This window comes from Mercenaria mercenaria, chromosome 2 (genome assembly GCF_021730395.1).
Source record: "Mercenaria mercenaria strain notata chromosome 2, MADL_Memer_1, whole genome shotgun sequence".
Classification (NCBI taxonomy): domain Eukaryota; kingdom Metazoa; phylum Mollusca; class Bivalvia; order Venerida; family Veneridae; genus Mercenaria; species Mercenaria mercenaria.
Window position 1 is genome coordinate 117,274,903 of NC_069362.1, and position 16,518 is coordinate 117,291,420.

The 16,518-nt window shown below is 36.4% G+C and overlaps 1 protein-coding gene across 1 annotated transcript; it reads right to left on the reverse strand.

Annotated features, from left to right (window-relative positions):
* Window positions 1–10,351: 10,351 nt before the first annotated feature.
* Window positions 10,352–14,814, reverse strand: LOC123562500 (uncharacterized). Its single transcript, XM_053528072.1, has 6 exons — window positions 14,668–14,814; window positions 14,394–14,510; window positions 13,553–13,637; window positions 12,390–12,556; window positions 11,766–11,885; window positions 10,352–10,414 (listed from the first exon to the last, which is right to left on the reverse strand). Exons 2-6 carry the CDS (start codon window positions 14,415–14,417, stop codon window positions 10,352–10,354), a joined length of 459 nt encoding a protein of 152 aa, XP_053384047.1. The 5' UTR covers window positions 14,418–14,510; window positions 14,668–14,814.
* Between the last annotated feature and the right edge of the window lie 1,704 nt (window positions 14,815–16,518).

The window sequence follows — 16,518 nt, forward strand, 5'->3', positions numbered from 1 at the left end:
ACATACTAATGATCTCTTTATCAAAAGGTCAAACCTGAATTGCTCCCCTATGTCTAGTTCTGGCTACCATAACTTAACTATCTCTGAGCTGAAATTTTCAGCTACTCTATGTCCATAGCTTAAAACTATGTTAAGAATGCTTCTTCCCTTGAGTGGTCATCTCGGTATAAATTCTGGCCATTACACGTTGCCATGCATGACATGATCCAAAACACTGAAGGGAGTCAAATGGCGTTATCTCGCAGCAACTGTAATGAGTAATGCAATACATCTTCAGTGGCTATGTCAACAGCAGATTGCAAACTCCTCGCACGCATGCAATATTTGTAGCTCACAAAGCACTACCGAGCTGAAGTATGTTAAACGTCTTCTGGAAGGACCAAGATGACTCCTATGGAGGTGTCCTTACAGCAGCTTAGGTCCAAACCAAAAATAAGCTCAAACTCCTCTGCGTTTAACTTCGAGTCAACATATTGAAATCCATCATACCATTTTCATTTCCGACCATAAAATGTTACATTAGACGAACACACACGTTTGCTTGTGGATGGACCTATTAGACTTCGGCAAGAACATTAGAAGAAGTTCGAGCTTTTGGGAGTAGGGGGTATTATTTACCATATATTAACTGACTTTCCCTCAAAGTCACCTCACATCATTTTCCCCTTAATGCGCAAACATATACATAAGTATCCCAAAGCCAATGTGAAGCCTAGTAAATGGATGCAACAAACAGATTCACAACGTTCACAATATGGTGGACAAACATATCTCACATAGAACTACAAAGCACTAAAAAAAAACAAAGACAAATGTCAAACAGGGAATGCCACGCACCAAAAACGCAGCCTCCCCAAAACGAAACCCACAGCACGCAGACGTGCACACCACCCGCACACACACAAAGCCAATACACCACAAACACACACATACACGCGCACAACACAAAGCCAACACAATAGGACAAAACGAACAAACAAAGGAACAGAGTTGGGCACCGCCTTGGAAAACACCACTGGGGAGCTTAAACCGGTTTATGGTGCGCACCCAACCTCACTCTTACCCCCACCATGTTCCAAAGACACGGGACAGTGTAAATAAAAGTAATCCCCTCCAGGTGAATCTCTAACACACGTAATGGAAACAAAACGTAATGGAACCAAGTCCTACTAATTACCTGACTACTACAACAGAACAATTAACATGTCAACTAACATGGCAGAAAGGCTTCAAAAAAGACTAAATCATCTTGCAGCGTTAAGGATGAAAACGGCATAAGCAGCTGAAATATTCTTTTCAAAAAAAATCATACACAAAACACACAGAGACTATATGCATATTACCAAAAACCAAGGAGAAAACATGGTCGTTCAACATAGGCAAAAATCAAGATACGTCAGGTGTCTCGCCACTACGTAACAATAAGAGTACCATTCTCAGTAGCGCTCTAACAAACAAAGACATTGTTAACTGTCAAGTTAATCCAAGGTAGCCTTCATTAACAAAGACCGTCATACCTTTACTAAAGGGGTCCCAGTCCACGCGCCCATATGCAAGATAATTATCACAATCACATCACCAGGTTAAGGGAAACATTAAGGAATCTTCAATCTCACTAGGCTACTGGTCCAGATATCATTCCAGCACTAGGCCTAATCTTAAAGGCATGATCGAGAATCAAGACAGGGAATCTCCCTGTGAATCAATTTTATATACCAGACCTCCTCGAACTAAGGTGAAGTCCCCAAAAATGAAATAAGGCCAACTTTGTTTCAGTATTCAAGAAGAGTGACAAAAACAAAGCATCAAATTTCAAACCTGTCTCCCTACCTTCCATGTGTTTTAATGTCACGGAACATATCAATCACTCTAATATTACACCGAGAAACGGAACATCTTAACTGAACCTCAACATGGTCTCTGTTGCAGGCGACCATGTGAAACACAGCTCATAACCGCAGTCCAAAACGCGGCAAGAGGACTCCATGAGAGCAAGTTTTCGTAGATTTTGCCTATTTCTACCGAGACAAAAGCTCTGTCTCGAGCTGGATAGAATGCTTCCTAGGTAACTGAAAACAAAAAGTACTGATGGAGGAGTCCACATCATCTGAGACCGATATCACCTCTGTGGACCCCAAAGGAACAGTCATTGGTCATCTACTCTTTTAAGCTTAGTCACTGTAAGCGCACCACTGGTTATCTTTGGCGACACTGGATATACAGTGTTATACTAATCCAGCAGCAAATTAAGACTGTCGAGGATTTAGAGCTTTATGTGAAAATAGCTAACTTTAATACTTAACACAAAGACAGTTAAAAAACCATTTAATATTTTATTTAACAGGTCCGTACAAGAAGGCATTTACCCAAATTGTTGGAAACAATCTAATGTTATGCCACTTTTCAAAAAAGGAGAAAGTAACACCCCATCTAACTATATACCGATCTCTTTAATCAGTTGTGTGGGTAAAGTCATGGAACGTGTTATTTTTAAATACATGCACAATTTTTTAATGTCAAACAATTTAGTATACAAAAGTCAATCACGGTTTCTACCAGGACATTCCACAGTTTTTCAACTCATAGATATTTATAATCAAATCTGCAAATCTTTTGACGAAAAAAAAGCAACATGTATAGTCTTTTGTGATATATCAAAAGCATTTGATAGAGTTTGGCATAAGGGTCTTATTTTTAAACGTAGACAACATGGCTTTCCAGGCAAACTAATTGACTGGATTACTCACTATCTTTCAAATCGCAGCCGAAAAGTTTTCGTTAATTCCTTTTTCTCAGACTCTAAAGAGCGTAAAGCTGGCGTTCCCAAAGGCTCAGTGTTAGGTCCTCTTCTCTTTCTAATATACGTTAACGACATCGCAGATTCACTTATAAGTACGACACGATTATTTGCAGATGATAGTTCTCTAGCCGCTTCGTCTTCCGATATACACGAAATTGAACTTTCTCTAAATTCTGGCCTTACAAAAATATCAGAATGGTCAAAACAATGGCTGGTTACGTTTAATCCTATAAAAACGGAAGCTATGTTCTTTTCCCTCGCGCGTAGACAATGTCCTAATCTATTGTTTGAAAATACTCAGTTTAACTTTGTCGAACATCACAAACATCTTGGCATAACACTCTCTAAAGATGGATCTTGGCACGAACATATATCTAATATTGTAAAGTCGGCAGCAAAAATTCTAGGATCTATGAGAGCGCTGAAATTTAAACTTAGAAGGCACACCTTAAAATCTATATAGCTTACTTGAGACCAGTTCTAGAATATGCCTCTGTTGTTTGGGATAACTGTGCGAATTATGAAAAAGATCAATTAGAAAAGATTCAGCTTGAAGCAGCGCGTATTGTTACTGGGCTAACGCGTTCAGTATCAATAGAAAGACTTCTTAACGAAATTGGATGGGTTTCTCTTTCTGACCGCAGAAAAATACAAAAATTAATTTTAATATACAAAGGAAAAAATGATGATCTTCCAACATATTTACTAGATTTATTTCCATCGACCGTGAATGACTTAAACCAGTACAATTTAAGAAACAATGCCGATTTTGAAATTTTAGCCAGGCGTATTGAAATTTACTCCCAGTCTACTATTCCCTCTGCAATAAAGTTATGGAATGATCTGAACATTGAAATTCGTCAGCTACAAACTCTTTCGGTTTTCAAAAGTAAACTTAAAGAAATTTTCAAGCCTCCACAATTCCCTACTTTTTACCTAATCGGTGACAGACGATACTCTGTGTTTCACGCTAGGATACGAAACAAGTGCAGTAATCTAAACGCCGACTTGTTTAATAATCACATCAGAGAAAATTCAAACTGCGACTGCGGATCCGAAACGGAAGACGCAGAACAGTACTTCTTTAAATGCACTCGTTTTTCACATCAAAGAAGAGAACTTTTTACTAAAACAAGATTATTTCATCCACTAAGTGTCAATAAGCTATTATATGGCAATGATAATATTTCTACACTACTCTTTTCACAGAAGTTCAAAACTATATCAAACATACAAGTACATAATGTATTTCTTATGTCCTCTTGTCATTGTTACGTTACTTTGGGACAGGATGTTTGTGATTACTGGGTAGACACTCGTGGATATAGAGCAGCATTATATTTCTTTCTTTTCTTCTCTAGCTCATCTATAATGATTACAACCATAACTTGACTAATACTAAAACTTATTAATTATCATTGTGTAAATATTATCATAAATACTATTATTGTTATCATTTTGTTACTACATTGATATCATCATCATAATATTTCCCTTCTTCTTCTTCTTCTTCTTCTTCTTTTTATCTTTGTAGTTATTATCACTATCATATATCTTTGTATAAGGAATGCTTAATTAAACTAATACACTCGTTCATTTTTCATTTGCTATTAATGTTACGCACTTGGGAAGGGCTGACTTCTAATGTTGCAATAACTTGTAGCCCAACCCATTTGCTTTTGTTACTTATTATGTATATGTGCTATGTATTATGTGTTCAGAAGCAATAAAATATGATTAAATCAAAACACAAAGACAGATTAGTATTGGATATTGTAAATTCTTAAAATGAATGGAAAAAATATGTACAAGCTTTCTACAGTCTTTAATTCTTAATAAACGAACCAAATATGATAAAGTTTTGTTTTTTTTACTTTGACGTAAGGCGACCAGTTATAATATGATACTAACTAAAGTTTGACAGTTGTGTAACTTCAGTATGCTAGTCTTGAGTTATTGTACTCCATGACTATTCTGAAGTATTCAAACACAGCTGAATATATTTTGTTGCACTGTAGAAACAAAATTTGTCCGACATAACTACATGTACCAAATACTGCTCACAATGATATATACATGTAAAGTAATTCTACAGCAAAAACCTTTGTTAAGGTCTCTTCTATGTCAGGTTCAATTTATAACTGTGATAGCAAAGAAAAACATAATATTTTTCAAAATTATGCTTATGAAAACAGTGCCATAATGGACAATCATTTTGTACCCTGTTTTAAAAGTGGAATATAACATAACTGTATTTATATCAATTTCGATGTGTTTGGTGCATTTCCTACCGAAAACCAACGGGAAATCGGGATTTGTTACACGAGTGTTCGGGACTGTCTGAATTATAGGTCAGGGATATAGGTTCTTTTAGAATTAATATTACAATGTAATAAGTTAGGTATAGCTAATATAACTACATGAACCTCCAATTATTGTTTGTTTGTTTGTTTTGGGTTTAACGCCGTTTTTCAACAGTATTTCAGTCATGTAACGGCGGGCAGTTAACCTAACCAGTGTTCCTGGATTCTGTACCAGTACAAACCTGTTCTCCGCAAGTAACTGCCAACTTCCCCACATGAATCGGAGGTGGAGGACTAATAATTTCAGACACAATGTCGTTTATCAAATAGTCACGGAGAACATGCGCCCCGCCCGAGGATCGAACTCGCGACCCCGCGATCCGTAGACCGACGCTCTTTCCAATTATTGTGAAAATTTAAATATATGTTTAAACAATTTTTTCTTAAAACGAAATAATGAAAAGTTTGTGCAGAAAAAAGTATTTGTTCTAGATATTTAATGTTAGAAATCCTGCAATAGTGTGCTGCATTTAACAATGATATTTTGTTCGTCCATGTGCTTATGTTTGCCATTAATAAAAAAAACTTTAAAGAATTCACTTTTTATACCATTGAATGGTAAAGAGTACATAAATACGATATTAATCTTGATATATGTAAATTATAAAATAAAACATGTACTTAATTGTGTCGTCAGACGTGATCCATTATTTACGTTGTGCAAATTTATAGTCTATTGCCAATAAAACATTGCCATGTCCCATTGTACAACTGGTTTGGACGCTTGTAAGTGAAATCCTTTGCAGGTTTAGGAAACAACCAAGCAAATAATAGCAGACTCGGCTTAATTGAGTCATGACAGATTAATGCACCTGTCAATATTTTGCCCGCCCAGGGGGGCGGCGGGCCGACCCGGGGGAATTTGACATTTCAAAAATTTTGTTGTCTAAATCCCCACCCTAGGGACAACCTTTTTTGTCTAAATCCCACCCTAGAGCCTGGTTGGTACATCAAATGTTTGTCAAATTCCCGCCTGTCGGGAATGGTCTTCTGTCTAAAGTCCCGTGTATGCCCGCCGCTCCCCCGGGCGGGCAAAATATTGACAGGTGCATAATGGCATGTGCAACAACCACAAAGCCCGCTAGCACCGGAATTCTGTTATAATATGGGTTGAATTGTCTCCATTACAAATTTGTTTGTATAAGACACACAAGGGTCATAGCTAAAACATCTCTCGCACTAAAGCGGAACAATTCTTATACATTTCAGTGAGGTTTTTGCAAGTAAATCTATCAAGTTATTCATTAGACTTGATACTAGACTTCTCTTTGAGTTTAGCTTTTAGTGGAAGCGCTACTACTTTTATGTTGTCAGTGGATGGTAAGTGGCATGAGGCCATCTTGGAGATTGGTACAAGTTTTAATATATGTCTATAATTTATAAACTCCGTTTTAACTGGTGCTACTCATATTTTAGTTTAGGGAAAAAGTACTTTTACGATGATGGCTACGGAGAAAGGGTTTTTGAAATTACAAAAGTTACACGTCAGAGCTGTTCTTTCACCGGAAGCGGAATCGATCTAGTAATTCAAAAAGTTTCAAGAATTCAAAATCGAGCTAAAAGAAGTAAGTATAAACTAAGACAGTAGAGATCATGTCAGTACTCTTTGAAGGACTGTCACTTGTGACCGACATCCGTAAATAGTTACAATCACTCGTGTTATGATGAAATCATTAAATAATACATCGGATATTCCAAAGTTACGATTTGACAAAATTGTCTGACCAAAACTAGAACAAAGATAAGATATGAAGCTATTTGATTTGCAGGTCAGTGTATAGCCGGAACAGATCAATTTCGAGGACTTCCCAATAACCAACAAAGATGCCTAATCTAAGAGCTGATTTCTTTTGGACTAGTGTGAATAACACAATGCAAGCTCCATACTTCATTCTGTTTTAATTTGCCATACCGTTTGAGTTAAAGTAAGTAAAGCTTGCCCAAGGGAGGACGAGTTTAAGGTAGATCTGAACGTTTGGATCTTTTTTGTTTCTACAATGTAGAAATTGACTAAACCTTGAATTTTCAAACTTAGAAAATTCAGCAAATAAAAAAGATAGGGTCATGAGCCTGATTTTTTTCCTGACTTATTTGAAAAAAATTTGGACCTCACACAAGTTTTTATAATGGGTATCTATGGAAAGACCCATAATTTTGATAAAAAATTCGCAAACAGATTTTTTTCAACAATGTAGATTTAAATGGAACTGCTCATAAAGATATGGTCAAATAAAATGTATAGCTCTTAGCGTTTTTTTTAGGTATTTGCCTATAATTAAAGAGATCCGCACATCACACGCTGATTTTGAGACATTAGAGAGTTTGAGATTTCAACCTTCGCCTTCCCCTTCAACGTCTCTTGCGAAGTTAACGTATGAAGTTGAAGTTAGATTAAAATTCCTTGAGATTTCAAACATTAGAATGAACCTTACTTCTTTTAATCCGCCTATTCAATTTATCCGTAATTATGATCGTGTTTTTCGTGCATTTTGATACTAACTGTCCGAAAGGGCAGGAATTTTACAAGAGGTTTTAAAAATGCAAAAAAAGAAGAAAATTAAATAAAAAAACATTTCAATTAATATAATCATCGCATGGATATTAGAGCGATTACAAAAAAACACACACACAAAAAAAAAAAAAAAAAAAAAAAAAAACAACAAACAAAAAAAAAAAAAACAAAAAAAAAATACAAACGATAAAACAATGTGAACAATGTAAATATTCGTTAGTGTTGCTCCAAACATTTAGGTTTTATATAAAATTATGTCAGTATAGTCAGTGTACAATGCACGATTGTAAATCATACATGAGAGGAAATAAAAATGATTATTATTTTCCAATGGGTTTCAATGGACCGCGATCGTGCAATATTTTTCCATATCATGACGTTGAACGCTTTCATATCGGACTAGTCCCAATCCGTGACTCTAATTACCTCCCCTGACGGTCCGTCCATTGCGGATCTCGTTTCTTTAGATTTTTGTTGCTATTGTGTGTTTGTTTAATTTGTAATTTATGCAACATTTTGTTTACTTTTACACTTTGATTAATCTGACCTATTAGATACTGGCACATAGTAATTTATCAGATTGAAATGAGTTGGACTAATATAGGACGTGGAATGTTTTCTTAACGTTGTAATGGAAAGAATCGCGTGACGTCCGTGGCGTTCGAGCGCATGTTGCGACAACAAGTAGAGGTCATTTTCGCGGAAAATATTAATGCGCGTCAGTTTGATTTGTTTATTGCGTTTTCGGAGATTTTTTTCCCGTATTTTTTCCTGTCTTTCGTGACAGATCGACAATTTAGATATAAATTAATCATTTGATAGTGGATATGTAATAAAAAGGTTATCATCGTTCTTTCGCGGACAATATTGCGCTCCTAAAGTCGCGCAATATTACCGCTGCAAAACTCGTGCATATATCCACATACAAAGTTAATAACCTATAATGATCATATCGACGTGATAATGACACTCTGTATGACTCTGTATAATGCCAAACTCTCAGACAGCACAATATGATTTTAATATACTACTTTATAAGTAAAGCATCTGCGGATCCAGGAATTTGGGTTAGAGGGGCACCAACATTAAAGAAGGGGTCACCCATTTCAGGGGGTGGGGCGGGGAGGGGGATAGGGGTAGGGTAGTGTCACACCGAGTTTCAAGACCGACTTTCTTTGTAAAATGTAAGAATCAAAGAGGGGAATTAACCCAGAATTTCCCTCTGCCAGGCTCTGGTTCCGTGCATTTAAAGAATGGAGTTATCCCATACGGCTAACAGGAAACGTCTCTCATCATGATATCATAGATCTGAAATTGTCTGATACTTCAGAAGAAGTTTTCGTCTTACTAGTACCATTTTATGTTTATAATTAAAACGCAACTGTAGTATTAAGTGTCCGACAGAAACAGATTGATTTTATTTGGATGTGAAAATAAAATATTCCACCAAATGATAATCGCGCGTAATTTATTTATTTTTCAAGTAAAATGACTGTCATGCCATGTGCCTCCATCCAGATTTCAGTCTTTGATGCCGAGTATGTGGACAGAGTAGATGTAAAAAGAATGAAGTTTCGACTTTCGTGATATCTCATCTTCGGACGTTCAAAACTTCACTTCATACGACAAAAAGGCCAATCTGGTATAATCGATACCGCCTGGGGACACAAATATGCCGTAGAAGTTTAAGTTTGAACAAAATCTCAAAGTTTCTCAAAATCAGTTGATAACTTCATACTTCCAGGTTCAGTTCAAGGTATTTAGTTAAAATCATTAGCCATACAAAACTTCATTATTCTTATACCTATTGATAGTGTTTCGCATCAAATTTAGTCAAATTATATATATGGATAATAAAATAACTTAATATGCAGAAATCCTGAAACTAAGCTTTTTATTTCGAATAGTAATAAAGAGAAGTCTTAGGCTTACGTGATATTACATGGAAAACTTTAGTAGCAACGTGTGATATAAATAAACTACACGCATATCGGTGACGTTTCACCCAAAATATATATGAGAGACGTTGAAGGTGAAGGCGAAGTTTGAAATCTCAAACTCTCTATTGTTTGGAATTATTTAACGTGTCAAACGCTTTGATGCCGTATTTTATCCTTAGAAAGATAGTAATGACATGTTTGGTGATTGGCCAAGTTAGACTCTTGGTGCTCTGACTTCATACAAGTTGTTCACTGATACCTCAGACTGACCTTATTTATATTTTTGACTACATATAATCTGGTATTTTGTCACTAATATTTGGAGCCTTTCTCCTATTCACCTTGTTGAAAATAGGTTAAGTGCAAGGCAGGACATGTATGTCCATTTTTTAAAATAGGTTACCGATCGTTCCCAGGCGGTGTCCCTTTTTCAACTAATTTTTTGTCGGTAGATCTATCGTGTTATATATATACACACACCGTCTTGTGTATTGGTAGCGTTAGTGTCTTTCCCTTCTCCCACCTCCACACCCTCCCCTTTTTACTATGAGTGAACGGTTAGGTAGCCATCATATACAGGTTCGAGCTCTCATTTGGTGATTTTGCCACAGCGGCCTCCCTGAATGGTGTCCCATTGTGTATCTTTGTTTGTTTTTTTGATCCTACTTGTCAGTTTCGTTTCGTCTATGTGCACGCGCGTGCGTGCGTACGTGTGTGCGTGCTTGTGTGTGTTTTGTCATGGCTTACACTGCTGAGGTTTGTGTTCTAGGGAGGATGCGTTTTTGGAATGCGGCTTTCTCTATTGAATATTCAGGCTTGTTTTTTAACCCATCCCCATCCCGATTTTCATATCTGGCATAATTATAATTAAAATATACTTGTGCAGTATTTTTCCACTACAGTTTCTATTATTTGCGGCGGGCTTTGCAATGTATGGCTCTGGCTATGTCTGCTGTGCTTTGTGCTTCTGGGAAACGAATCTACCCTTACCTTTTAATATTTAATGCCATGTCACTTATTCACGGGTGGTAAACGCGCAATCCTATTCCCATTGGGAATACGCTTAAAATGGGTTGCGCGACTTCCGGTGCTGGTGTTGCGCATCAATATATACAAAATCGAGGTAGGTGGGTTTTTGTTTTTGTAAATAATGACACATTTATGAGTGTTTTCGAAAAAAAGCAAAATGCTATTCGACACAAAAATGAATAAAGATCATATGTTTGAAGTGCGAAATTATTAATTTAAGAATCAGCCCTGATATCATGAAAACTCTGCTGGCTCGGTCTGTCAGAAAAGTTTGGAATCATTTAAAAAGCAAATTTCTAACTTGTGCCTTCTTTCTGGAACGTGCCGTGTAATGATCAAACACGTGTCTTTAACAGTCATGAATATTACTTTACACTTGACGAAATGGTGCTTTAGGGGGAAAAGGACTGGCAAAAATAACAATCGGGAATAGGGTTGCGCCCTGGTAAGGAGTTGCGCGTATAATTATATAATTATGATGTTACGAGCAACTCCATCCCGATGCGCAACCCCATTCCCGATGATTTTTTTGTCATTATGTCCCGTGTAAGCAGGATTTGAAGCAAATACTTTGATATTGTTACTAGATAACAGTTGGTTATATAAAAAGCATCAGGATGTCTCAGATTCGGTATATGGGTCAGAAACTTCCATTTTTGTTGATTTAATACCTTTTTTCACATTCGTGTCGCCAGAGTTTTGGTGGTAATTAGTAGCCGAATCATTAAATTACAACCCAGATATTTTTTATATACGATATATCATCATATTTGTGTCGAAATAGCACTTTTCCTTTTTTCGAGATGAAAAAATATTCTTGTCTCATACGGTAGCACATATATGACTTCACATTTCTCAATTTCGTGTTTTACCGCAACGCAAGCACCGGAAAGTCGCGCCACCATTTAAGGTTATTCCCGGCGGGAATTTGGTTGCGCGTTTCCCACCCGTGTTCTTTCTCGTTTTCACATAATCAGATTGCATCTGCAGTTTTACAGTGTGCTTGGGAAACAGCTAGATTTTCAAAGACCTAGCCTATTAGCCTTGTTGTGCATCGCCTATTTTTCATTGAATTTCTTCCAAAGTTTGACATGAAGAAATAATTTCGGCATATCGGATACCTTAACGACAATAACTAAAACAACAACGACAGAAGTATCGATTTCAGTTGAGTTTATTTTCAATAAAATAGCGTATCTCAGACTTTCTCGTAATTTCTCGTGTAGTCTCATCTTGATTATCTGAAAATAATAAGACAATAAAACCCACGTGATTATGACAGTCTGTGGTTATTTCAGAACCGTTCCGTTCAATCAATTGTTAGCAGAAATCAATGCAACTTTTAATTTAATCAAATAACCTGATGACATTCTGATATTGGGCCCTAACATACTTTACCGGCTAAAGTATATTTAAACGTTTCACACATGATGCATTTTCCTTCTTATTTGATGAATCAAATTCCAGCCGCCATATAATATTGACATCGCTACTATACCGGAACTAATCGACAAGGACTTGGGGAAGATTTTGCGCTTCAGTTCGTATTTTAGGATAAAGGCAAACTTTATTATATGTCTTATACAGATGTGATTTTCTGTTACATCAAATCATATTTCTGAACTTTGGTAAAGCTAGTAAGGCTTCTGTTATGCAAATCTTCTTATATTCAGAGACACAATGGAGTCACTGCAAATTTTGGATCAGCCCCCGTAGACGAAATAGTATCAGTGCTGCATATAAACCTTAGCTGTGAATGCTTCCGTGACGGCTTCCACAGTGACAGTGATTGTCTGTGCAGTGCCAGTGTTTGTCGTTGTTTGTACATTTGTAGAAAGCCCTGGCGCAATCATCAGGGCTGGAACACGTGACGCGGTCTCCGGCGTGGGGGCAAGGCTCGCCACAGCAACATCTGAATAAGATATAAGTATCTAAAGAATGTAATTGACTTATCTCTTATTCCATTTTTATGGGAAGAATTGACGGAATCGGTGATAGTAGTATTCTCGTCGGGTTGTATGCCGAGCACGACTTCTGATTATTTGACCTTTTGAAGATTTCAAGGTCAGTTTCTGATTAAGCTTTTTTTCTGATATTGTTCAGCGCGTGAATGGTCCCGTTTATGTAGACATTTCGGTTCTAGGTAAACACATAGAGGGCTGTTCAAAATGAACGTAGACGTTCGCTCCCATGTTATAGTGGAATACAAAACAAACGTATCGTTGTAAATTGCAGTCTGCAAGTGTGTACTTTAGTCAGTTTTTCACATTTTTCTTAAATAACCATCGGTACCCATAACTGGCGCAGTCGCTTTTTTATCTTTGGTGATTGAATTTGCTTGCTAAATATTCTCGCAAACAGTCAAATAACTTTCTAAAAATTAAAATGTAGTTAGACATCTAGGGGACGTCCACGGACATAATTATTGTCATTCGGACGTTTAAGTCGGAAGAAAGTCATGTTTAAAACAAATGTATCGCATGTTATGTAGTCATCGGGTCGCATAAAAATCAGGCATTATAAAGTTCTGTAGAGATTTTGACAAACACATTCTGAAATTTATGTATTAATAAAGCAGACACCAAGGCTATATTCGGTCATCCGCGCCGAAGTCTTGCAGTGGTATATCAATACGCAACGTATGTTGGTCATACGCTGTGATACTGTATACAATGTTCTGAACTAACAACTAATTATGACTTATATATTATTTATCGAAATTTATAAAAGTGATTTACAAATGTAAAATGATAACAAAAAAAAATAATGAAATCATCCAGTTGAAGTCTCCCACGGAGGGGCGTCTGGTGTCTTCCTCCACCGTCAAAGCTAGAAAGTCGTCATATGTAACCTAAAATTGTGTCGGTGCAATGTTAAACCCAACAAAACAAACACACAAATATCTTACTTGCCAAGATTACAGTACCAGTGTTTGTCGTTGTTTTCACAACGACCGTGCTTAAGGTGGCAATCGTCAGATGTTTGGCACTCTCCTGCAATCGTTAGAATTCTGTTGAAACGTTTTAAGTCACAGACATTGTTAAAGTTACTTCTGAGCTATCAACAAACATCAGAGGAGGATTTAGCAGAAATTCGAAGGAAATGTATAGAATATTGCAGGTTTCGGTCCGAAAGTCCATGAGGCATTCTACATATGATATTTTGCCTTCTTATCAAATATAAGGATCTTAAAAGGAAATATAATATCATGTTGCCTGAACATAGTATTTGACTGGCACTCTCTGTTAGAAATCTCTTTAAAAGAGGAAAATTCACATTTAGTAAGAAGAAAAACGAAAAACGTTACCTTTTTAATACCCCTATCTACTAACAAACATACGCACATTCACTCTCCCATTCTACAGTTTTCAAGATTATTCGGAGGACGACAACATGTCAACTCTCTCTCCCTCTTATGCACGCACGCGCACGAAGTACGGAGTTTGGTCTTCAAGACCATTGAAAGAATACAGTATGATCAAGATCAAATGACTCCCACCTCTGGTTGGGGAAATTGTCAGTTACTTGGGGTAAACAAGTTCGTGCTTGAATCCAAGCACAATGGATAGGATGTCAGACCGTCAATATATACGTTTAGTACTGGTGGAAAATGCACATAAAATTGAGCACCCCTTCCGGATGAAAAATGTTAGAAATTATGATCTGAAAATAAAAGACCAGTGTATGATGCTTCAATATTTTGTGGTCTCTTTTACAATAAACCTTGCCCGAATTTGAAATTTGTTTACCTGACAGTTCACATGAGCAAACATTGTCTGACAAACATTTCAACACGTATCCATGTGGACAGCTTTCCAAATGACAGTCAGAGCTGGTGGCGCAGTACTCCGCGGCAACCGCAGCAACTGAAATTGGTGGACACTCGTATCAATATCAAATGCTCACATTCGCTCATTCCCAAAAACGAAACCGCCAACGTAACCGAAAAAGTTATAATTATTTATTATATTTGGTAAAACATAAAAAGGATTGTGTCATATTGAAAGATTTAATTGTATTTACCGCAGATTCCAAAACAAACGAAGAACAAAGTTTTCATCCTCGGAAGAATTTATTGTTGCCTTATCCGACCAAATATATATTCAGTATGTTTCTTTAATTGTGACCTGCTTTATTTTATAGCATATCTTATCTTTCAAATCATTACTGTAAAGCTATCATTTCCAAATAAACTCTGTACTGATAGTATAGTCGTCGCAACTTGACCGTGATGGTTGATCTTAAGCTAATTATTCATATCTATTATTATTCTAGTAAATCAGGGTGCTTAGGGTAGCCATGTTATTTATATTGAAGAAGGTGTATACATTGCAGTATCAAAGTATATATTCTTACATTTGATCATATAATAACTTTCAAATACACTAATTTTATATATACATCAATTTATATTTCCTTTTTTCGTGCAGCTCGTGTTTAACGTACATGTACACTCCTTTTCAATAATAGGTTGTGCCTCATTAGGTATTATAATTCAAAGGTCAACCATCGGGGTCAAGTTGCGTCCACTATAGTATGCTTGTCTTAAATCAGAAAAAGTAGGAGTCTGCCAAATATCAAGGTCAAAGTGAAAATCAAATGTCAACATCTAGAAAACCCGTTTTACTGGTAGTTCTTGATATTTTTAAACAGTGTGGTATAACAAAGTGGGCATGAAAAACATGAACAAAAAATAGAAATTTACTCCCATTTATATTTTCTGTTGTTTTAATTTTACAAACGACAGGCAATGCATCAGACCATAGGTTCTTAACACATATGAGTACTGTAGCACAATTATAAATAAAAAAAGCGATTAATACAGAAGTTTATACATTTCTATATTTTCTTGAGATCTGATTTATGCGATATTACGTTCGAACTTTATTCACCATCTGTGTTTCACACATTCTACCGGTTTGTTTGCCGATCACATCTTAGTACTCTTCACCTTTAATTTCTTGAATTGACAGCGCCCAAATATGCATTGTATCTTGAACAAAGCCATGTAATCCTATTCAGATAGCGGCCAGTGCTACATTGTGTCTTGGACAAAATCATGTAACCCAATTCAGCTAGCGGCCAGTGCTACATTGTGTCTTGGACAAAGCCATGTAACCCAATTTAGCTAGCGGCCAGTGCTACATTGTATCTTGGACAAAGCCATGTTACTCTATTCAGCTAGCTTAATGTTTCTTTTATTTGACATGGCGACCTATATTTCGCATATTAAGACAAAAACAGAAAAAGTGATCTCTAGATCTCTAGAGTGATATGGTTTTAAATGTAAAACCTAATAAGTTAAAAACCATGATGAAAACGTATCAAAACCAATACAATAAAAAAATATTTCGAAATTTATATATAATTTATAAACAATAGGGCCAAGATGGCCTTGGTCGCTCACCTGAGACACACACATAACAGTGTAACATGTTTGACCTAATGATTTCATGGAAACATATTTGACAAATTATCATTAAAATTGGAGCAAAAAATCTTGAGTATAATATAAATAACCATTTTCTTTTATTTGATCTAGTGACATAGTTTTTGGCCCCAGACTACCATATTCGAATTGACCTAGATTTCACAAGTCAACTCTGACCAATTTAGAACTCCAGTTGTTAAAATGCAGTCGCTATTGCCTACACACGCTGTTCTTGATTTGACTTAGTGACCTAGTTTTTAAACCAGATGACCTATTCGGAACTTGGACCTATATTTCATCAAGGCTATCATACTGACAAAATTTCATGAAGATCAGTTGAAAAATACAGCCTCTAACCTAGTGACCTACTTTTTGACCCAGATGACCCATATTTGAACTTGACCTAGATTACATCAAGGCCAATCTTTCTGAGGATATTTTCA